At 46.3% G+C, this 23,494-nt stretch overlaps 1 protein-coding gene across 2 annotated transcripts; it reads left to right on the top strand.

Moving 5' to 3' along the window:
- The first annotated feature begins 1,288 nt into the window (after positions 1–1,288).
- Positions 1,289–22,964, top strand: COTL1 (coactosin like F-actin binding protein 1). 2 transcript variants are annotated; one of them, XM_009992752.2, is made up of 4 exons: positions 1,289–1,381; positions 1,707–1,789; positions 11,825–11,982; positions 21,594–22,964. In XM_009992752.2, the coding sequence occupies exons 1-4, from the start codon at positions 1,305–1,307 to the stop codon at positions 21,702–21,704; spliced, it is 429 nt and encodes a 142-aa protein (XP_009991054.2). In that variant the 5' UTR covers positions 1,289–1,304; the 3' UTR covers positions 21,705–22,964. The 2 variants fall into 2 exon arrangements, with proteins under 2 accessions (XP_009991054.2, XP_086477172.1); XM_086621046.1 differs by having other exon boundaries at positions 1,659–1,789.
- Positions 22,965–23,494: the final 530 nt, after the last annotated feature.

The raw sequence follows: 23,494 nt of genomic DNA, 5'->3' as shown, positions 1-23,494 counted from the left end.
GTGATACTTCACAAAAAGGAATGTAGTTTTTTATTAAAGTTGCGATACCCAACCCGCCAGGTTTAGGGTAGAAACCCACCAAGAGGCACAAGGACTGTTTTTTAAAACTCGGGTCCTTGGGCACAACGACATCCAGCGACATTCATTTCAAGCAGAGTTCTGCAAAGCACAGGACCTGTCTCTACTTCGGTGGACGCAGAACCGAAGCGCGACCTTACAGACAACCCTTATCCTTTTGCCTAAAAACCAGCGTCTCCCATTACCGTATTGGCTTGGGATCGATTTTATATTTTTAAATAGCAGCGCTGAAGCGGAGCCCGGCAGGGGGAGATCGCTGCCTCTGAAACGGGGTGAAACACACTCACACTCACTCACACTCACCCACACTCACTCACACTCACTCACACTCACCCACACTCACTCACACGCACTCACACGCACTCACACTCACTCTCACACACGCACACACAGGCACCCCGCGCCTGCACGCACACCAGAAGCAGCAGCGGGCTGCCACGACTCCCCGCCACCCCCACAGACCCCCGTTAGAGGTCCGGGCCAGCCCGCACGGGCGGACGCGGGGACGGTCCCCCGCTCCCACCCGCGGTGCGCGGGGCGATGCTCCCCGCCGGCGGGCTGACGAGCAGGGGGCCGCTTTGCCCCGCTCCCGCCCCCGCTCCCGCACCGCCCGCATGCCGGCCCCCAGCCCCCCGGCTCCCCCTCGCCTACCTGCTCTCGCTCCTCCTGCTCGGCTACCTCCCGTGCGCCCGGCCCGGCTCCCGGCCCCTCCGCGCAGGCAGCGGCTGCTCCATCTTGCGCATCGCTTCTCCCTCCTTCCTCCTCCCGCCCGTCAGGGGCTGGGAAAACATCGGGGGATCGGGGGGGCTGGAAAAACATCGGCGGCCGAAAAGCGCATCACTGCGGTGGCTTCTCCGCACCGCCACGACCCCCTCGCCCCCCCCGCGCGGGCAGCGCCCCGGCTCCGCATCCTCAGGACAGGTGCCCCCCGCCCCCCTCCCCGCCCAGTGCCCCCAGTCCCGCGGCTGTTGCATCACCCCGAAGCCCCCGCGCCGGGGCCGGGCGGGGCGGGCGGGGGCCGGCGCAGCGCTCGCCGCGGAGCCATTGGCGGCGGGGCGGAGGCGGGCCCGGGCGGCGGGCGGCGGGCGGCAGCGGGCTCGGCACTGCGCGGCGCTGCGCGGTGCGGTGCGGCGGCAGCAGCGGCGGCGGCGGCGGCGGCGGCCCCCACCCCCAGCTCCGCGCTCCCCCCTCCCCTCCCCGACGCGGCCGCTCGGCCGGCCGCCCCCATGGCCACCAAAATCGACAAGGAGGCGTGCAGGGAGGCGTACAACCTCGTCAGGGACGATGCCACCGAGGTGAACTGGTAGGTGGCCCCCCGGCATCTCCCCGAGAGGCACCGGTGCTCTGTGATTCCCCTCCTCCTCTCTCCTCTCCCCCCCTCCCGAAAGGGTGACTTCTATAGACCTTTTTCCCCTTCTCCTCTCCCCCCCTTCCTAAAGGATGTTCTTTATGGTATATCCTTCCCCATCGCCCTTTTCCTTTCCCAAAGGCTGTTAAAAATATTATTCGCCTTCCCTTTCCCCATCCCAAAGGGTGACTTTTAAGTGTGTTATTCCCCTTCTCTTTTCCCCTTCCTAAAGGGCGACTTTTAAATGTATCATTCCCCTTCTTTTTTCCCCATCCCAAAGGGTGACTTTTAAATACAACGGCTCTACAATCGTCCCTGGAGACCAAGGGGTAGACTATGAAACCTTTAAAAGGAAGTGCACAGGTAAGCCCCGTCTTGATTGCTTTGGCACCTACCGTGTTTCTTGCTGCCCAGCGCGAGGGGGGAAAGGACGGGAGAAAACTTGGGTAAACTGGAATTAGTGCTGCTGCTCCCCCGTGTCTGCCCTGTCCTGCATGATCGGGCATAAAGCCGCACCGAGCGCAACTCACTGAAGTCCATAGTCCAGCTGGTCCTTTGTCTCGCCCTTAGACTTAAGGTCCTTCGGACTTTTTTCCCCTCCTTTACACAATTTTCCATTGCTTCCCGGTTATAAACAAGATAAAACGCTTGATTAGCATCGGTCTCCTTGTTTAGCACGGCAGTTTCAAAGCATTGCTGAAAGAGCAAAAAAGACCGCTAGAAAAAACGCAGTCATACAGATCGTTTTGCAATAAAATTCTGCCGTAAATTGTATTCGTAGCGCTAAAGTAACTGCGGTGAGAAGGCTTGCTGGGATTTTTTAGGAACATGAAACCTGAGAAGAGAGTGGTTATGCCAAAGGTTGGCTGGAACAATACAGCGCTGAAAACAATCATATATGTGGCATTGCACAACCGCAACAGTTGCAGCTCTGGGTTTAAACGTGGCAGTTGATGGTTTAACTGTCAGTTGTAGAACATTAACAGGAGAAACAAAGCCTGGGGAAAATGAAAATAAATTGAGGAATATTTAACTTCATCTGATCTTAACTTTTGACGTGTTTTACAAAAGTGGACTTTGATTTTTCTCAAAATAACTTCTAGAGAGGAATTGTATAGCTTTTCCTCCTGTCTTGGCTGCTATTTAGAAATGTCACCAAGTGACGTGAGATACGAAGCATTTGTAACTAATACTGGACTGTAGCAAAGTCTTCCTCACTCATCTAGTTACTCTACAATCACGCATTACGGTTAACCTGTATTTTTAGAATGATGTGTCTGTACTGCGAAGGAATTGTCTTTTGAGCAGCTTCTCCCTTCTCAAGGTGGGGCGAGACCCGGAGGCACCATAGTCAGAGTCCCACAGCTACTGAAACACCAGTGCCTGTCCAAATTGGTCTGTCAAGTCCAAGGGCTTGGCTGTGTTACACTGAGCTGGAGGGGACGACTTCCAGTAACTTAAAGGAGGGCAGGGCTGGACTGATATTTGTCAGTCAATAAATATCATAGGAGAAAAACATGTTTTAGCCCTTGGAAAGCAGCCACTAAATCAAAAGGGTTTAGACTGCTCTGCTACAACATTTGCAGTGAGGTCTTGCTAGGATTAACACAGCTACTCCTTTCCAGCTGTTCTTGAGACCTTTGCAGGGAAAATTCTCAAAACTGAAAATGATCTTCTTGTAGTTGATGTTGGAAGAGCTGAGACCCTGTACCACAAGAACTCCTTCCCACCCAACTCTTCTTAGTGGGCAACATAAGGAAAAAAGTAATTCCCTGGCATACGGGGAAACCCAGGGCTCAGCGCTTCTGAAGTTCATGCCAATGTTATCTAAAGGGCTAGTAGTTTTCCTGGGATGTCAACAGCTTCTTGATCTCCTCTTGTGGCCAAGATAACTGAGCATCTCCAGCGTGTCCAGATATCTGAGGCTTGCAGAGGAACCATCCCCATTTATTTTCTCTCCTTGTTCTTAAGGAATCCATGTCTTATTTTGTCTGAACTGATTTTTAATGCTTTGTCTGAGCAGCATCCTCTCAAGAACAGTTCCTGTCTTCCTTTCTGTAGCAAAGGGAACACTTTTATCCAGTGGCTAAGCAGGCAGAGAGGCTTTGGCAGAGAGCAGGCACTGGTTGGGCTGGGTAGGGTGCGTACAACAACTAATGGAAGCACATATTGCACTTTGGAATATGGCCGGTTTTGTTTTCTTGCCATCATTTGCATGTGCCAAACCCTTATTTATAAACAGAGTATTAAAACAAAGTTTAAGGAAACCTTGTTTTATCCCAGCAAAGTGCCAAGCTGGCCTCAAAACTGAAGCATTTTAACAGCAAAAAGGAAATTTTGCATATTTTATGCGTTAGCACAGTAAGAGGAGAGTTAAATAAAGGGCATCTGTGGGGTAGGCAGTGGCCTGTTGTTAGCCTTTAATGTGGAGTCAATTCCCTTATAGCTGCTCCATCACTCCCTTTCCCTCTTCCTTCACATGCCCCTGGGATGGGCTGCTCTTTGGCAGACCAGGAGCAAGAGGCTGTCCTCAAACCTACCTCTGGAGCACAGTTGTTGGAGGCTTGAAGAATGAGGCAAATTCAGGTACTGGGTTCTTGGCCAAGTGTTAGAAAGGAACTTCCTCCACCCACAAATTGTGGTGCAGCAGTTGGGGAAGCAAGAGGTGCAAGTTTCAGTGCCTCCATCTGTGCAGCAACCCTTCGCCGGGACCACTAGACGTAGTCAGAACACGAGGCTTGTGCCAGCAGTGAAGTTAGAGCTTTCCTTCCCATCTGGAAGAAAGGTGCCAAATGAAATAGAGCTGGCTGGAATATTTCTACTGAAGCAAAATCAGTAAAAAAGGGTAGGAAGGGATGGGAAGAGCTGCTAAATATTATTCCTTCCTATTGCTACATCTCTTCCCGCCTGGTCCACACCCCATCTCCTACATTCTGCTGGAGCGAAGAACTACTATCAATGTGAACAGCTTCAGAAAATGTGATTAAAAGAGGAAAAAACTAGCATGAGAATAAACTTACTTCTTTGTTTCAAATTCCTGTTTTGTGAAAAACACTGCCCTGAAAGCCACAAAGTGCTGCAGCTGCCTCTGGTAGAAGCTGAGCATAATTTGGTGGCTGAAGGTGAGAGCGGGAACTGGAATTGAAAACCTCAGCGTGCAAAGTGTCACCAAGCCCCTCCGTCAGAGCTCGCTCTGTTCTTTCTGCACCATCTATTTCAGTGCCGTTCCGAGTGGCAAACATCTGTGCCCCCGCTTTCTTTAATAACCATTCTTATTAAAAGCACCTTCAGCATGTGGTACGTATTGCTTGCCTCCAGGGCATTAAATCACAGAGCAGGCGGTGTCAGTGTGTGCTAATTCATGTGGCTCCGAGACCAAGAAGGTCTTTTGTACCAGTTGGGAAGACATTTGCCTGTGGTAGATATCCTGCCTTGCGCAATGACAGAGGTTAGAAGGGCTGAAGGGGGTTGTTGGTAGCAGGGCTGTATTTTTTCTTTTTCTTCCCCCCATACATAACCCTTTTCATACAGACCATGGCCCAGCTCATTACTGATTCTGCAAACCTCCTCAGGGAGCAAGAGTGGTTGAGGACAAAAGGAAAAGCAAGAAACTGGAATTGCTTCTTTTAATGGAAGTAGTGGTTCAAAAAGACCATGTTAGCAACCAGCTCTCTGCAAGCCTCCAGCAAACGCTCCGTGGGCTGCCCTTGAAGGAACGCGTGACGGGCTGAGATGCTGAGCTCCTGGGGCAGGGAGGCCCATGCCCTGAGCCAGCAGCTGCTGCTGCACCCAGTCCACCTTGGGCAGGTTTCGTTGCTCTCACTGGTCTGCTCCCAGATGCGCGTTGCACTTCAGACCTACGTGTTACCTATCCTGGGGTGGAGGCTTTTTTCTTCCTAAGCTCTTTATTAAGCTTTGTGTACTAGCAGAAAAGTTTAAGGAACTGCGTGATCAAGCTATCATCCTTTTCCCGTCCCACTGTTTAGGGACAGCAACTGCCACTCTTAAAGGAAGAAAACATGGTAAGAAAAGCTCCTTCAGTGCCCTTTTGTTCAGGGTCCCAAGATTATGCTGCAAACACAGCCTGAACCCTGGACTTCTGCGGATCAGTTGCTGTCACGCTGTTGCTGTCAAGGTCTGTGTCGGGCCACAGGACAACTCATACATTTGGCTGGAGGATAGTAGGCACTGCTTGAGTCTCAGGCAGTAGTCTTCTCTGTCCTCCAGAGACCAGCCCCAGATGTATGAACACCTCTCCGCCAGCCTATCCCAAACTAAAGTCAAGGAGGTTGGTTTAAACTATGAGCACAATAAAGTCCTTCCATGATTAGGAGGTGGCCGCTGGTGACACTTCTTCTTGCAGCCCTGCATAATGACCGGCGTACGTGACTGTATTGGCCTTTGTCTGACCCAAAGAGTCTGGAGACCAAAGTTGAGGACATTAATTGTGTCAGGGTCATTAAACACAGTGTAGACACCCGCTGTGTCTTCTGGCTAAGGACTGTTTTGGTTGGGCTTAACAGCACAGATTACCTCTGCATTAAACAAGGACTTAATTCAAGGCTTTTGATCCATTTTACTTCACAGTTACAGCTCTTGCCTCTGCAGATGGCATGGATCCAGATGTAGCATTAATTTGGTGTTTAGTAGTACGTGCCATCCGTACGCTTTTAAAAAAACAGCTGAGCTGGTGGATTTGAAGCCAGAAACACAGATAAGAGTTGAAGGTTATTCTATGGAAGGATGTGAAGGCGCTTGTTGTTTTTTTTGTTGTTGTTGTTTTTACTTCTGAAGTCTCATAATGGGACTGGTGATGCTGTTGCTGAGAAGAGTAGAATGACATACAGCTGAGATACTGAACTAAAAGTTTGGTCAAAAACATCTGCTTAGACTTTTGTGTGTGTCAGTAAAACCTGACTGCACCAGACAGCTTGCCTCGGTTTCCGTATGACGAAGCAGCAGAGCATTGCGTTGTCTCTGTCTGTGGTTTACTTTATTTTTTTTTAAAGTGTGCATTCTACCATTAAGTAACAGAGAGGTCGGAAGACTGTGCTTCCCCCCAATGCCACATGTGAACAGTTGTTTTTCAATGCATCTCCAACAAAAGAAATAATGAGGCTTTTATTTGGAAAGCCCAGTCCAGATAAATAATTGCAATGACAGCATGAAATGGGATAGTTATTCATGTGTCTGAAAAGATCAAGCCAAAACCACACTGTGCATTCAGCACGAGTAGGAAATGAAAATCTTTGGTCCGAAATAAATACCCTATAAAATCATTTCTGGTTGACATAAAATATTAGGCAGAAAAAAGAAATAGAATCGGCTCCTAAGACAAACGCAAGCTCTTTTGGGCTTATGACAATTGTCCCATAAATCCTGGCCTGCATATAAAATTTAGGAGGGAAGAGTTGAGAGATGACCAAGATTATGTTGGCACCTTAGGTTGTAGGAAAGATTTGTAAAAATGCATGAGGACATATAATGAGATAGGTGCTTATCTGTATTTGGCTACATCTTAAGTTGCTAAAATGGGCTTTGTAAATCAGTCTCCCACTGCTTTTGGTTTTCCTCTTTACTGTTCGTCTTGCCTGCTTTCCCTTAACATCCATTTAAAGGGAGACCTGGGTGGCTTATGGGAATTTCACACTGTCTTTGCAGTGTTTCCCTGCCCTGTGCCCTCCCCGCTCGCTGTGAAAGCCGTGCTCTTGGGAGGGTCCGCTGGAATGGCATGTGTGCACAGCCATCTCCTGGCTGCCCGCTGGAGCTGTGCTTGGACTGTCCCTTGCAATGAACAGGAGGTTGGTTTGGGGAATATTCTCGTTAGATTTTGTGGAAGTAACACATCAGGTCGAGTTCTGCACTGAGACAGTAACTCTTTGCATTCAGTTTAGGTTTGTGATGCTTAATTAAAATAGCATGGCTGTGGGTCTGCATTTCACCACCCTGTGCTGGGCAAAAGAACAGGTAAAGAGCAGCATTATATCTTTTGCATGCCCTTTGCTTCTGGCTGACTAACTCAACCATTCCTCCTTCAGGGAAGGGGAACAAAGATTAGCTGTATCCTCTGTTTCCTCCCATTCTGCACTCCAGGATATACCCAGGGCAGGAGAGAGAAACCACCTCAAGACCACTGGCACTGGGGTAGCAGCAAGTCGTTCTGATAAAACACTGCTGGTGGCTTCATTGGGCCAGAGAAAACCAGACAAGTCAGCGTGGGGTCGTCCTCCCCATGCACTTGTGTCCCAAGTACCCTCTACTCGTATCAGCCACCCTGGGTGACATGGAAAAGGTTTGGTGTGCCAGCTACAGCATGCCCTGTGGTTATGGTCCTGAGGTCAAACATTTTGTATTTGTCTTAGGTGACTTAATGAACATGTTCGCATGGTGCAAGGCAGCATTGCCTCAGAGATTTACGGGCTTCAGTATAGGGAAAAAACAGTGTAGGGAAGGTGTTCTGTCTGCACTTCTAGCCATGTGGCTACAGGGGTGACTGAAGAGGTGGACAATCGACAAATTAATCTAAAATGAATCCAATTGAAACAAAGAAAATAAATCCTTCATGAAACGTGTCGTGCTATCAGTAATTCATTGTTAGAAAACAAAAGCAGATGATTCCATCAGCTGCCTTGCTGTGTGTGACCTTGGTTTAGCAGGCAGGTGAAGCTGGGAGCGGTGGCCTTATCTTGGCATGTCTCTGGCTTGGCCAGTCAGAGTCAGTAAGACTAAGAATGGTGAAGCTCTTAACAGTGTATTTCTTTCCTGCAGCTATTATGTTTTACTGATGAGTCAGTGCATTTTAATCTAATGGGGAATTTTTTAGTACAGCTGAATCAAAAGGTTTGAGTGGATGAAAAGGAGGAGAATATCATCAAGGAAATCTCTGCAGCTTGGCATCGAGCTTTGTTGGCAGCCAAGGGCAGCTTAATCAGTATATTTGGAAAATCCTGCTTCCTGATAAGTAAGGGGTTTGGAGAAAAATACTCAGTGATGCTCATTGAGGCATTCATTGTACATTTCGTTGTTTGTATAGCCCTATTGTCTCGCTGTACAACCGTAGTTAAAGGAGTAGTGCTATTAGTAGGAATTAACGTTGTTAATTTCTGCTGTTGTAATTTGTGAGATCTTCTCAAATAAAGCTGCTATTTCCATTCTACCCAGATCTATTATTTGCTTCTCTCTGCCCTGAAATTCATGGCTTAGTGACTAGGAAGGTGATTGCATAGAGCTAGGCAGGATTTCCTCTTTCAGAGGAAATCTACTGTCTCTGTGATTTGTTAGACTCCCCCACACACTCAGCTATTCCTAAAACCACTATAAGTGGGTTTGTGTGAAAAGTTGGGGGGTGGGGTGGATATTAATGCCTTGAGATTTCTGGAGGAGTTGGCAGTGATGACATTGATGACTTCCAGCCCAGTGAGGTGATCTGGTAGGGTAGAACCGATTAACTGTGAAAGAGGAAACCTGGGAGTACAAAAGAACTCGTGTTTTGATCCCATTATTGCTCTGAATGTGCTTCAGACTAATTGTGAAACTCAACTACTTCTGCTCAGGGATTTTGACCTGCAGTTGGAGGGGCACATACCCAGGTAGAACTAGTGTTAAAAATCTCCACATCTGTCCCCGTTGCCCTTTAAGGAAAAAAAGAGACATGTAATTGCTAAGGGCTCCAATTCACGTTCCCTCTTGGCTTTACCTGCAGCTGCTGAAACGCTCCTCAGCTGCTGCAATTCACAGACTGGCACATCAAGTTAAAGCATCACGTATCGGTAGTTTATATTAAACACACTGGACCGAAAACTGGCAGCTGAAGAGCCTGTTCTGCCAACGGTGGGGATACAACCTCCATGGGGAGGCTGGGGGAGAAAGCACGCAGCTTGGGTATAACCCTTCAAGCCCCCCCAGGTAAACCTGCCCCAGGTAAATTCTGCCCAAGATAGTGACTCAGAGCCCCACATCTAACCTCAACTGCTCATTAAACTTACTGAGACTTAACATGATGAAGTAAGAGCTGCTCATAGCCACTGAGTTGCAGGTGATGTAATAGATAAAAGCCCACATGGAATTGCTGTGTTTGGCTCTCTTTGGTGCCACTGATGAAGCTGCTTTCAGACAGGATGGGAAAGCACCCAAACTCTTCTGCTGAGAAGCAGATCCTGCTGCTGCCAGTGATCTGTGAGTTTGTGTCAAATTAAAGTTCATGCTGACAAATAAATTCCTTTAACCTCCTTTCTACGTTGCTATGAAAAAGCCCTGCAGAAAAACCTGGAATTCTTCACATTCATGATAGTTTTGCATTATCTTTATTATGAAGGGGCATATTGCAAAGCGGTCTTCAGGATCTGTAACAGCCTTTGGTAGAAGGGGCAGGGATGCAAAACCTACATACTCAAGGTGGAAAGTGATGGGTCCATGGGAAGGGCTGTGACACGCTTACAGTATAGTAGGGGCCAGGACTCGATGACATTAAAGTGCCTCCAGCACTGTGTTCCCATAGGAACCACAGTACAATTCTTAGCAGAGCGTGGCCTCCTTTACAGTCAGGTCTGGGAAAGCAAGGTTTTTTCATAGAACTGTTAATAGTAACGTTAGGGGATTTACAGTCTCTCTTCACCTTGGGTATTTCCTGGCTGTCGGTTCATTTATGGTTCTAATCAATCTTGGGAAGAGGATTTACTGTCAGAAACAGGAGTCTCTCCATGCGTTTCTTGTACTCGCCGGTAATAGTGTATCTGAGAGAGAAGTTCTGTTTGCCTGCACTGTTGGTACACGTGACTCTTACTCTCCTTCCAAAGATCCATCTGGATTTTTCTTTTGAGTAAGATCTCTCTTTCTCTTTGTTTCAGTTTTGAAATCTTCAGAGCAGTTCGTTTTAAACACTGTACTGGCTCACACACCCCCCTACACACATTTTCCAGTTTTCCTCGGTAGTCCTCTGTCAGTGGCCGAAAACTACATAGAGAACAAAATAGGGAGAGCATAGGTGGGGTTTTCAGACTTAAAAACGTCTTATCTTTTATCAAAGGGAAGTTGTCTTTACTCACACTTTGGCAAAACAAAGTGTTAAAGAAGCTCTGAGACGTGTCATCTTTCAGAGAACATCCTGCTTTTTGTGCCTTGATTTCTAGCACCTTGTTTTCTGGGGATGAGCAATTTAGAGCTGCGTCTCGCCTAACCCCAGAGCTCCTGGGGCTGTCCTGGCCATTCATGGAGCGTGCTGAAACGGATCCAAGGATAGAGATGTTGGCAAACATTGCTACACCTGGAGCCTGCGTTTTCACCTGGCAGTAGCCAAGGCAGCAAATAACTATAAAACATGTTGAACTGGTCACAACGAGTGTAACCAGGATTAACACGATTCTTTTCAAACAGCAATTTGTTCTTCTGTTTTGAGTCATTTCATTTAAAAGGTCTTGAGTGACCTATAACAGATGAAGTAGCTATGATTAGGTATATTCCACGATTGCACAACTGTCCATCTGCTCTGCTTTTCTGCATAATCCTGGTTGAAAGCTCCAGCACTGTGCACGCCACCGAGGCTGGGGATATGAGGGGATGGTATCACACGCTTTCTAAGTGCCTGTGATCATGAAGGCGTCCAACTGCCTCGGTTGATGAGTCACCCTGCAATGAAGGAAGGAACTCTTCGAGAGAAGGAGTTTACAAGGTTTTTACACATATGGCCAGACTAAATAACTCTAGTCTGGTGTGATATAGCAGAAACCAGCTGTGAAACAAAGATCAGAACCTTTTTAAAATCCAAAGCCTTTGGAAGGAGGAGAAAAGCACATCTGGGGAAGTAATTGCAGATTTTTCTTTTGCTCCTTCTCCCCTCCTTCTTTTAAACTCATACCACAAGTGAGCCAGAAATGTTGCTAAAGGGAAAGAGAGGAGAGGATCAGATTTGCACAATGGCCAGTTTCTGGGTATATATTACAAAGTGTGACCCTAATCCTGCTATCCTGTAAGAAAGAGAAGCTCGGAAATCACTTTCTTCCCTTCTTGACCAGTGACCTGCTGATGAATCATCTGGCTCAATGTAACTGGGGTTAGTTTTGTGCTCTTGAGCTGCCTATTGACTGTAGTTTAGCCATTTCCAAACTTACTAGCAGCACACTGATGTGGCATGGGGTGGTCAGCACAGCCAGATTCCTCCCAGTAACTCAGAGCACCCCAGGAAGAGGCAGACCTAACACTGGGAAAGGGCACCTTGCAAGTGAAGGGCATGTGAGCAGAGCCTCTGCATTGCCCTGTTAATCCAGAACGCTGCTGTTGTAACACAGGATCAGTGCCTTGACTTGGTCTTTAAGTTCACAGCAATAGTCTCACCACAGAAAATGGCGAGGCAGGAATGTTTCTGTTTTCAATCACTTTACCCTTGTTGCTTTGCCTCTCCAGATGATGTTCGATTGTTTGGCTTTGTCCGATTCACCACCGGTGATGCCATGAGCAAGCGAGTCAAGTTTGCCCTCATCACTTGGATTGGAGAAGATGTCAGTGGCCTGCAGAGAGCCAAAACTGGGACCGACAAGACTCTGGTCAAAGAAGTAGTACAGGTAACCTCTTTCTTCTGCTTCTAACCACCAGTTCTCATGACTTTTATCTCTACAAACAACAACAGGAGGTAAGAGACAGGGAAGGGCTGGATCATCCTTCAACTTAGTAGTTAGTCCTTTAAAAAGAAGATGGTTTCCTATTGCCTGTCTTCCTACTAGGAGGACTTAACATCTGCCCTTTGAGCACTCAAGCATAAAGAAGCACCTTTGAGCTTAAGGCTGTCTTATGCACTCCACACCTTGTCACCATTAAGATGTTTCCCATCTCCTTTCTTGATATGGAAATATCATCATATTGAATGGTAAAGAACAAGGCAGTATTAAGCAGGTAAAATTAAACAGAAAAACCCACGCCTTTGTTTAAACTTTTCCCTCGAGGCCTTTTGTCTCAGCACAATGAATTTGGGGACCTAATCACCTGAAGTCTGAAGTCCCTATCCTATTAACTAACAGCTCTTAATAGCTAACTAGATTTGAATAGTCTTCTGTTTGGCTTTGGGCGTATCAGGGAAAAAGAGAAATGTGCTTAGTACACACCTTGGAAGGGCTTCACTGGGATTTGCCTGCCCCAACTGAGCTTATCATTTAACTCTGTCACGGCCTCCCGTGGCACTCTGGGTCGGACTTGCTCTGTTGGGCTCCAAGCTCAGTCCAAGCGAGTGAAAACGAGCAGCAGCCACAAGAGAAGTGAATTGTGAAAGGCTGCAAAGAACTGCTGCTGAAAAGCTAACGTGAATAAGGAAGATGCTAACATTTAGCGTGTTTCCTTTGAAGAATTATTTAAAGCAAGATTAGCTCTTTCAACTAGACCTAGGGCCAGCTCTCCAATGAGAAATGGTCTTTCTTATGCACTTAGACAACAGACTGACCATTGAAATGATCTCCCTCAATAATTGTGTTCTTGCCTATGTAAAGAAATCTCCCAACAGGGCAATATGAAGGATGAGAATAAAGTCCCTCTCAATTCCGTGGTAGTTTGTATGACACAGAAGATTAGATTTAGATAAGAAGCAAGGAGAATATAATAAATTCATATCCTTCCAGAAGATAAACACTGGTGCTAAATCTTTCAAAATGACACCTACGCAGAGGGGTCCATTCTGAATAGAAACTTGTGTAATGACACCTGAGAGACAGGAAAGCAAATCTCTGCTCATGTGAAGCAGCTGAAACTGTGTAATTGTAGCTGAAGATGAAATTATAGAGTACTAATGAATGATTCATAAAAGAGTCACTAAGCCCAAGATTTTTTTAAAAAATATGTTTAGACAATTTATTCCTGTTGAGTTGAATAGCACTCCTGAATGCTGTTCTAAGATCTGTCCCTTTGGTCTGTTACATATAATTTGCAATTTCACTTGTTTCATCTTTGATTGGTAGTCTGTATGAGTTAATAATCTGCTGGAACATTAACCATTCTTGACTGTTACTTAAAAGCTTTCACATTCCAATTAATCTGTACTAGAATGTGAAAAGAATACGACTTGTGCTTAGTACACTTCTATTGAGCAACCATGTCTATAACCCACTCCAAAGCATTTCTGAGTGTAACGTCAATGGTGATCTCCTTTCCATAAGGAATTATCTTGACAACTGTTTTGAATAGTTCTACATGTGCAACTGAATCTCTCTGAGTTCAGTGGGATAAAAACAGAACTATTTTCTTCTTTTTATGCATGTAACCTTGCAGATAATCTGTCAAAACAAAAGAGGACAAGAAAGTCCAACTGAAATGTAGAGAAGGGAATTTATCTCAGAGCTATTTCACTCTTACTGGTTCTCCTGACCTTCAAGTGCACTCCCAGACACCCCACTACTGCTCATTTTTACAGATTATTTGAGATGTGAGTTATACATAGGAAAATACAGTTGCTTGGTTGCTGTAATGGTCATCTACAAATCTGACTCAGCGTTGGTTCGTCATTTGGAATAAGTAGTACCCTAAAGTGGGAATTTTTTTCTTTACAAACCCTGGAAAGAATCTAAGCTATCAATGCAGTTTGGCTGTCTGCAGTGTTAGTTGTGTGCATAGTCCATAGGTGCAACATGGCTCTTCTTCCAAGGAAGGGTGGCGCAAGGAGGCCTTCTTGTACAGCAGATACCAGCTTTGATTTTGTGATCTGTAGAAGTGATTTGTTGGGATTCCAGAACAATAGCTCTTCGGTCTTAGAAGCCCTCACCAAAAGGTGAAGCACTTGCTGCCTTGTAGTATTTGCAAAAGCTAACTGTGGCTCTTTATTTAAGACGTGTGAGGGGAGGCCTGCTTTACATTCTCTGCTACGTCCTAGATGCCTTGATGAGCTGTGGTTGAGCTCTGCTCAACGCCGAACACATGCCAATAAACATTGTTCTTCCACCGAGACACTCAAAGTGAAAGATGGTCAGCTTGAATACCTCCTAACAAGTGAAACCCCCCATGTTGCGTCTGTAGAATAAAGGGTATTAACACATGGTGATTACTAACGGTCTCCTAGAAGCACCTGCCATATGGAAAACGTACAGGATATTAACTGTTGAAGAGTAGATTATGGGCTTGTGAACAAAAGGATGGAATATTATAAAGCAAGGAGAGGAACTGGGTTACCCTCGCTTTTGTATTCCTCCCTTGGAAGGGGGAGCAGGTGCTGTGAAATCTATAGGGAGGTGGCTTGGGAAGCAATGCTGATAGTCAGTGGAGGAGGTTGCCAGAAAATCTCTCAGGAAGAAAGAACAATTGATTTTAGCTCTAATAACTGTAAAATTACAGGGATGGATCTCATCTGGTGCAAATAGCCATAGTTCTCCTGGTCTGTACTAGCTGAGAATCTGGTCTTCTTGCTTATTTGGGACTATCCTTATTATCTCTTTAATGCTGTTGTAAAATGGGTTTTGTGTTTATTGTATTGATTGTAGAAAAATGAATTTTGCATTTAAGGAACACTCAGTAGGTTTTTTATTTTATTTTCAGCCATTTATTTTCCATTCTTTCCTCTTCACCTCAGCTGGAAGTCAAGCCTCTGACCTGAACCAAGTAGTTCAGCTGAGAGCAGGTTAGAAGTAAGGCCAGGACAGGGAACAAGTGTTTATCTATAACTTTTTAAGGGTGTGTTTATCTATAACTTTTTAAGGGTATAGCTAGGTACAAATGTGTGGAGGCTTTCCTGTGTAAATGGAGACATGGAGTAAGGTGATGCAGTATCCCATCTTTTCTCCACTGAGCATCTGTCTAGGCCAAGGACAGACCTGGGAGGGGGGTAGCAGCACACAACATCCAATGCTTAAGATGTTTGGGAGGTAATTTCTGGGGTTCAGTCTAAACCTAGATCTATAACGATCTAAACTTCACATCTGGGGAACTTTATGCAGCAGTAAGCCAGGATGACTTAAACTGCAAGGCTGCATCTATTTTGTCATCAGCAGTAGCGTGTCTTGTCTTGTGCATGTGGGTGAGCTGGCAGATGCTAACCATGAGCCACACACGCAGCAGCCCCACAGCGTTTGTCCCCTCTGCACAACTGCAGTTTGATCACTGGGTGCCACTAGTTGTCATGCCAAGGTTGCACCCAGCTGCCAGTAGATACCAGCTGAATGGAAAGGCTTTAGGCGTATTTTCTACTTGGCTACAAAGGAGATCATCCAAAGCTGGTCTTAAACTCATCTTTTATGTCCCTGGCAGTAAGGATGGTTCTGCCTTTTACTTCCTTTACATGCACAAGCTGTGGCTCATTCAGCCTTACTACAAATCCATCCAGGAGACTCTCTCTGCTCTGAGGGCTGTTGTTTTGACCTCCGTTATTCCAGAGACCCAGGAGAAACAGATCGGTCAGCTTAAGCCCAGAAATCAAGGGTATTGTAAGCTGCTTGTCATGGCTAGGAACAGCTGCCAGCATGAGGTTCAGTTCAGCCATAAAAATTCCTACAAGGTGAAACCTGGCAGCTGTGGGTTTTAAATACAGGAGTGCCAGGCCTTCAGTGAACAGCCCCACTCGCTTTGAGGAGAGGCAGGGCGATGATGTTACGGTGCTCTTATTGTAAGGACAAGCCCAGGCACAACGGTTGTGGGGCTGGGAGTGGCAACCAGTGCCAAAGTGGTCTGGTTTTGATGTAAATGCCGAAGAACTGAGAGCAGGACTTGGTTTCCCTCTGAGTGTTGCTTCCTCTCTGTGAACTTGCTGCTTTTCATGACTGCATTTCCTTCCAGGAGACTTTAACATTTTATTATGCAGCGTGGAGGTCTTTTTCCTGATGGGACTGAATTTCCCTGCTGGGCTGTCTCAGCAAAGAGACTGCCCAACCTTTCCCAGTTTGTCTTATTTTCTGTGAATTTTGACTCTTCTCTGTTTTCTTCAGCACCTCTGCCCCCACAAAGTCACATGCTCTATTGTTTGCCTACATCATATTCAGGGTAAAACAGCTCTGTTTCTGTGAGCAAATATTCGTGGCATTTTATGCATTATGATTTCGGGTGAGGAATTTGCCTGGCTTTGGTGATGTCAACAAGTTAGTTACTGAGTTCCTGCTTTGGAGCTCATGGCCGGATCTCTTTTTGTTCACCTTTCTCTTTTCCTCTGGATTCCTCACTGCACTGATGCTGGTACCTCACGAGGGAAGACCCACTTGCGGGGTGACCGTCCCTGGTCTTGAGACAGATACAACGTGTTGTAACTCCATGTATGTGCATTAGGTTTCTCATGTTAGTACAGTGGCCTAAACAAAAGATGGTTTAATAGCTTTGTTAGAGGTAGTGAGAAAATCAAACACATACGGTAACGGCTATGACCCACTGGCTTTGGGATAGTCTTTCTCGAGAGGGTGAGTGAGATCCTGCTGGGGAGGCAAACAGAATTGTTCTTTCTGACTGTTTTTCCTATTCTGGTTTACAGTAATGACCATACCAAATGGATATGGATTTGCAAGAAATTCTAGTCCTAGCCTAGAGAAGGTGGTAACTTTATAAGTAGCTTCTTCAGGCCGGAATAAGCAGTTTCTCATCATCCCACATCTGACACACAGCCCTGTGACTTTTCCAGTGGGATGCAGCACAGACAGGAAGAATTTGCAGATCAGCCGAAATGTAGTTCCCATTGCTGAGAGATGTGTTTGCCAGAGGTTTGGGCTGGTTTGAGCTGGCTTCTCCCAGCAGCTGAAACTGGTCCATGTAAAAATTGGCAAGGAGTAAATTTGAAGAGAGGGGTTTTGCTGATGGCTTAGAGTCTGATAGCTGAGGCAGGACCAGGTTTAGTGTAGCCAGAGGACTGTGGAGGGCAGTGGTACTGTACTGCTACAAGTACTTGTCACTTTATAGCTCTCCTTGCATTCAGAGAAGACCTGCTAGAACATACCTCAGCTATCCTTTCTTCCCCATGACCGCAGGTCTAAGCCAAAGAAACATGGAAGATGTCATCTCCTCTGTACCGCATCTGCACCGGAAATAAGATGATCAGCGGATGGGAGTAGTGACATTACGCACAGTGGGACTGGGGATTTTGAACATCAGTGGAGGCTGCTGCAAGGCCCAACGTAAATAAAACCAGCAAGAAGCTGCTCAACTATCTGGCACCGTCCCTAGCTGCTAAGAACCCATGTGTCTGTAGACGATACAAGGATTTTCCTTCTGGCTTCAGGCCTATCCGTGCTGGAATTTAAAAGGGCCTCTGCAGACCTTTTTGGTACAGTATCTGCACTAGACAGATTTTCCCTTGGCCAGCTCAGGGAAATTTTATAGCCCCATGTGCTAAACATTCAGGGCCTGGAATAGGAAGAAAATCTGCTCCGCCCTTTTTCTTTTTTCCCCCATAAAGTTGTCTGGAAGAGAAAGGCTGGACTGAGCTTGCTGCACAAATTTCATGCTTGCCAGGGAGAGATGCAGGCTCACTTTTTGCAACCTGACCTGCGTGCTTGGAGCCCTTTTACCTGTGTAGTTTTGCTTGGGAGTTGACACAGGGGATTGATTTGCAAAATTGTGACCCTCTGCTACTCAGGCACAAAGTGAAGCACGTGCTAGATAGGAATATTGAAGAACCATGAGTAAACCTTACTTTTGATATCGTGTTCAATGATTCGAGAGGCAAAGCAAAGAGACTGTGGTCACTGTTGCGTTGTGAGAGCAATAAAGACAAATGGCATCATTGTTTTGGTTATCGGTAGGCTGCTGGTGACTCTGGGGTGAGTACAAAGGCTAGAATTCACTCGCAGGGCGGTTGTAAAAAGCTTGGGAGTGGGGGGAGGAGAAGAGAAAAGGAAGTGGAGGACGTAAAATGAAGACGCACGTCAGCAAAGCGAGGGAACAAGCATCAGAGTTATGCTCCGTGCCTTAGGCGGCTCTAACTGTTCTGCAGTTGTCTTGAAAGGCGTTGGATAATGGTATGTGTGAGAGAAGGGAAAGCAGGGACTCTCCCCACCCCAGGCTCTTAAGGGCAGAAGGAAAATCTGGTGGCAGACCAGAAATCTGACTGAAGTCGAATGCCTGTTGGCATTGCTGTTAGCCACTTGAACTAGGATGTTTCCCGGTGCTCTGCAGGAGCTGGTTTGCTCTGAACGGTTACTTACAATTGCAGATGACAGTCATGCTGAATAAGGACCATTGCCTGGTCTAGCTAACATCAGACCCAATTAAATCAGTTGGGAGTAGCTTTACATTCTGGCAGTTTCAGTGGAGACAAAAAAAGAGTGAACTCTGGATAGAATGGCCCTCAGATGAAAAGTGCTGCTGTTGATCATGAGTGCTGAAGCTTCTGGTCTGAGAGCCAGAGTCCTTCCTGTCTTCCTGCCCTGATGACACAAAAGGCAGTTTCAACTGTCTCTGAAATACTTGTATGCCTCCCTTCATCTTATGATTTGCACGCTGAACAAAAGCTCAACCCCAAAGAGCTCAAACAGTGAATTCCGAGCGATGAGGGAGGGTACGGCTGAAGAAGGGTCAAGCAGGATATTGAAATCGTGAGTTGCAGGCAGGAAACTCACCCAAAGCATCTTCTCTCCTTTGGGCCAGGCTTGATGAGACATCCTGGTGAGTAAGAGCGTGTGAAGAACCAAAGAAGCCCCTGACAGCACCTGCCAGCAGAAAGGAATAAAGCAAAGAGTTATTAATAGCAGTGACCCAGATTGCACTCCGAGGGTACAAATCTGGCACAAGAGGTGGCCCAGTCAGCTAAGAGGATATTTAAGAGTGGCTGGGAACATAACCCATCTGGCCAACTGCGAGGGGGAGATCATTCAGACCTTGCAAGATGTCTCAGTGGCATTGACATGAAATAGTGGCTAGTGCCCACAGAACATCACTCAGGAATCATCTGGATAACTGTCTATTTGAGAAGACATTTGAGTAATTATAATTACTTTGTGATACATATCATGTAGCTCCCTTCTGTTCATGCATTCGTGCACTTGCAGGTTTAAATTCAGAATCAGCTGGATTCTGCAAACTGGGCATTGAAGGAAACCCTCCCTGCATTTATAAAATACACACAGAACTGAGGCAGGCCCATAAAATAATTTCTGAGAGGGACATGGACTCACTAAAATCAGGGAAAAGACTAGCACTGAAGTCAGGTAGTCCTGGACAGTCTGCTTCCTGAGTTGAGGAAAATTTGTTAAACCTGTTAGCACGTAGAAAAGAAATTGAAAAGGCTCAGCTCAAAAATCATGTAGGTAGCACATTCCACTGAGCATCAAACAGTTGAAAATAATTCGCTTGGTCTTAGCAAGAGCTCTTGCAAAGATCTCACACAGGAGATCTGGGAGTAGGACACTTGTGAGCATGACCAAATCTGATGTTTTGGGCAGTTTGTCTCTTCATTTCCCATCTCAAAAAAAAAAAAAAAAAGGATTTTTTTCTCTAAATAAGCAATTTCTTTCCCTTTTTCCCTGAACTCTGCTAAGACACGGGTGACTGCCTGTAATGTCTGTCTGTCCTCACACCAGAAAAGCTGACCATTACAGCGTGGAGCAAAACAGTGCAGTGAAGTAGTTGTTATTTTTTAAGACTTTGTCTAGCTGCTGAGAAACTAAAGCAGAGCAGACAAGGCTTCTTGGAGCTGCTTTGAGCTTTTTTCCCCCCCTCCTCTAAGCAACCCTTTGGAAGTGAGCATTTCCTACAGTGTGAAACAGGATCAGCCGCAGCCTGGGAGACTGGTGTGGGGGAGGGAGCTGTTTTGCTCTCCCATTTTTTCCACCGCATGAAAGAGGTGCTGAGGCTCTTTCAAGCTGAATCCTTCTCCACCCCCTCCTTTACCCGTCTCAGATCCCAAACTGAGACCCTTGAGATGCTGCCAAATAATGAGTTCTCCCATGGCTTAGAGTCTGAAACCAATTAGACCCCCCTTCTCCATGGTTGTGCCAGGGCTGTTCCAGTGCTGGGAAGACCTGGACAAGATGACTGCTTCTCTCCCAAAGCATCGCCTTGTTCTCCCAGGCAGCCTCCGTCACCTTTCGGGGTGCTTGCTGCCCAGGGATCCAGGTATTGCAGCTTTCCTGAGACATTGCAGCAGCGCTGTTGGGATTTTAATTCATTTTTTTTTGTCCTCAGTTTGTCCCTGGCTCTGCAGAGTGCAATGGATCCTGCTGGTTTTCATGCTGTCTGAAACCTCGCTGGGTCGGGGGGAAGGGAGAGACACAGGCAACGCTTTCAGTTGTGGTTAGGAAGGGAAGGAAACTGCTAAAGCAAGAAGCAAATGTGCATGTTTGCTGAAAGGTCTGTGCACACACACGCATCCCACCCTTGGTCCGAGGCAGGAGGGACAGCGTCCACAAAGGGAGAAATCCCTGACTGTAGTGACAAGTGCCCTAAAGGCACCGTGGGATCCCATTCACACCATCTGTTCCGAGAAAGGTTTTCTCCCTTCACAACCTCGCATCGCAGCACGCTGCCTTGGGCTTGCCCAGCTCCCCTAAGTTGCAAAGGGCACTCAAGCAGCTAGATAGCTGCCCAGCAGTACACAAGTGTATTAATAAAACGTGGCCATAAAGGTCACTTTGGATCATTAGACTGCAGAGCATAGTGGAGCTTATTAACAACATCAGCAGCCTGTCTAGTGCAGTATCTTTGTTTTGGCCATGATGCGTGTTAGATAGTCGAGAGGAGGAGTCAGTAAATCTGCTGAAGTAGACTTGTTTGCCCCTGGTACCATCTGTGTGTTGTTCAATCTTTGGTCGAAGCATCCTCCCGTCAGCCGGTGGGGTACGGTACGGTAGCGTACTGTAGTGTAGCATTGTTCTTGTTTTGGGAGAAGGGCTTCTAAAAAGGGCTGGGGCACAGATAGGATGAGTGACTTGCCAAAGGTTATGCTGAGGGTCTCTGGCAGTTAGAAATTTTGAGCTTTTTAGTTTTCATACTACTTAAGAAACTTGACTTAACCTGTGCATTTATCGCTAGGAAGAGTTGTTGCATAGGGCAGGATTGGGTCTTGCAGTCGGTGACTGTAGAGGTAGAAACATAAAATTTTTCCAGGTTGAGTCTTGGGTTTTGCTGTCACTAGTCTTCTGTCTCATCCACAGCATTTTATTTATCATCCCTACCACAGCAGATAAGGGTGTACAGCTCATACAGCCGTGGCAGCTGGATAACGCTTCTTCGTTCAGGTACTTGGACAAGTATCCCCTCTTTTAACAGGCTTTTTCTTTATCCCTTGCAGAACTTTGCCAAAGAATTTGTGATCAGTGACCACAAAGAGCTGGATGAGGATTACATCAAGAACGAGCTGAAGAAAGCAGGGGGGGCTAATTATGATGCACAGACTGAGTAAACGCACGAACCTCCTGGCACCAACACCTGGATCTCAAAGGGAGGGGAAAGGCACAACAAACTAACACGACTGAGAGACGAGGCAACTGAAATCCCCAGCTTTCTGTGTGTGCACCTAAGAACTCCCTTCCTTTGCATACAGTGGACTCTTATTTCCCATTCCATCTCATGAAACATCCCTCTCTGGGGTTCTGTGTTTCCCCCCCCGTCTATTTTTTTACTCATAACTCTGTCCATGTTCTTGCATCTGTGGAATTTAGGTTTGGCTCTGCTTTGGTCCTATTCAGCATTGTGTTCATAGAGGCTTGCCATTGTGTCCTTCTTCATATGCATGTCTGTGTGTTTTAGTTGGGCTCAACCTGGTCTCTGAGGGGAGAAGGTTTTGGGGGAGTTCTGGACATTGATTATTTTCATTTTTTCAAAAATTTGTTCTCACTGATATTCTTGGGAATAATATTTTTTGTGGTTCTAGGCTCAGATCAACTTGAGTTGACCTCACTCAAACTTTGGTTAAATTGTCTAAACTTAAATGTCCAGCTGAGATGTTATCTAACAGCTTAAAAAAAAAAAGGAAAACAAAGAAAAAACCTTTAACTCTTAATAAATGGGAATAAACTTGCCTTAAACATTGCTTGACAGTTGCTATGCTATGTGCTGCATCTCTACCCCTCCCTCTTAAAAATAAGATCCAACACGATCCAAATGTGGAGGTTTTGTTGTTTTTTGGAGGTATCATGGTATCACAGTAAAGTGAGGGGCTTAGAAATGTCGGGACACTCGGTCACTATTTTGTGTACATTGGTCTCTGGGTTTGTATTTGACTTTCCTAACGATGGGGCTCAGGAGGTGAAACTGAAATGCATAGATTTTCTTTTTAAATGATGTCTGCAAAAATAGCAGCCGCTGAATCCTAGCAGCCTTCTCTGCCCATGTCCCCCCTGGTTTTTTGCAGTTCAACTCAACATCTTCAGTTATTTGGGGCCTTCAGGCAGTGAACCATCCTGCAGCTGTGACCGAGGGACGGAGCAGGGCAGCTCTGTCCCGGTTGGGATGAAACAGTCAACAGTTGAGGCTCAGAGATAACCTGGGCACAGTTTGTTTGGTACAAAACTGTTTGTTTAGGGGGGCTTCTTTGTATGGCTTTTTTTTTCCATCAAAGGTAATTGTCCCCAGAATTATGTGTAGGGGGAAACTGTGTTGTACTGGGGCGTGGAAGTCAGCGCTATAAACCAATTACAGAAATAAATGTTTTTCAAGAACAGTTCTCAGCGACTCTGTTGTTCTTTTACCTTCCCTGCAACAACAAGCCTATATTTAGGAGGTCTCTTAATCCTGGGTGTAAGGCTTTGAGCTCTTGCAATCTTGGGGCTATTAGGAGAATTAAACACTGGCTTAAATGTAAAATGATCTCAGTGCCTGCAGCCCTTGCCTGCTCGTCTCTGCTCTGAAAGGCAGAGGTGACCACGGTGCATCTGACACACTTTTTATTCAGCCGCGTTACATCTAAATTCCCAGCGCCAAAACACCAGGTGGGAATTGTAATTAGGTCAAAGAGAATTTCACACCCACGTAAAATGAATGTAGACAGGTCAGGAACAGATTGGGGAGCAAGAATGACACTTTCAGAGTGAAGTTTTGCAGCTTCCTGCACAGAGCATTACATTTCTGGGCTGAACTTAGTAAAACTTGCCCTGAAAGAAGGGAAAGGGTTATTTTTTGAAGGACTGACAGCAGGGACAGGCATAACTAACGGGGAAAGAGCTTTGCAGAAAGCTCACGATGCTCTGAGGC

This window comes from Tauraco erythrolophus, chromosome 15 (genome assembly GCF_009769465.1).
Source record: "Tauraco erythrolophus isolate bTauEry1 chromosome 15, bTauEry1.pri, whole genome shotgun sequence".
NCBI lineage: Eukaryota > Metazoa > Chordata > Aves > Musophagiformes > Musophagidae > Tauraco > Tauraco erythrolophus.
This window is presented reverse-complemented; position numbering and strand designations above follow the sequence as displayed.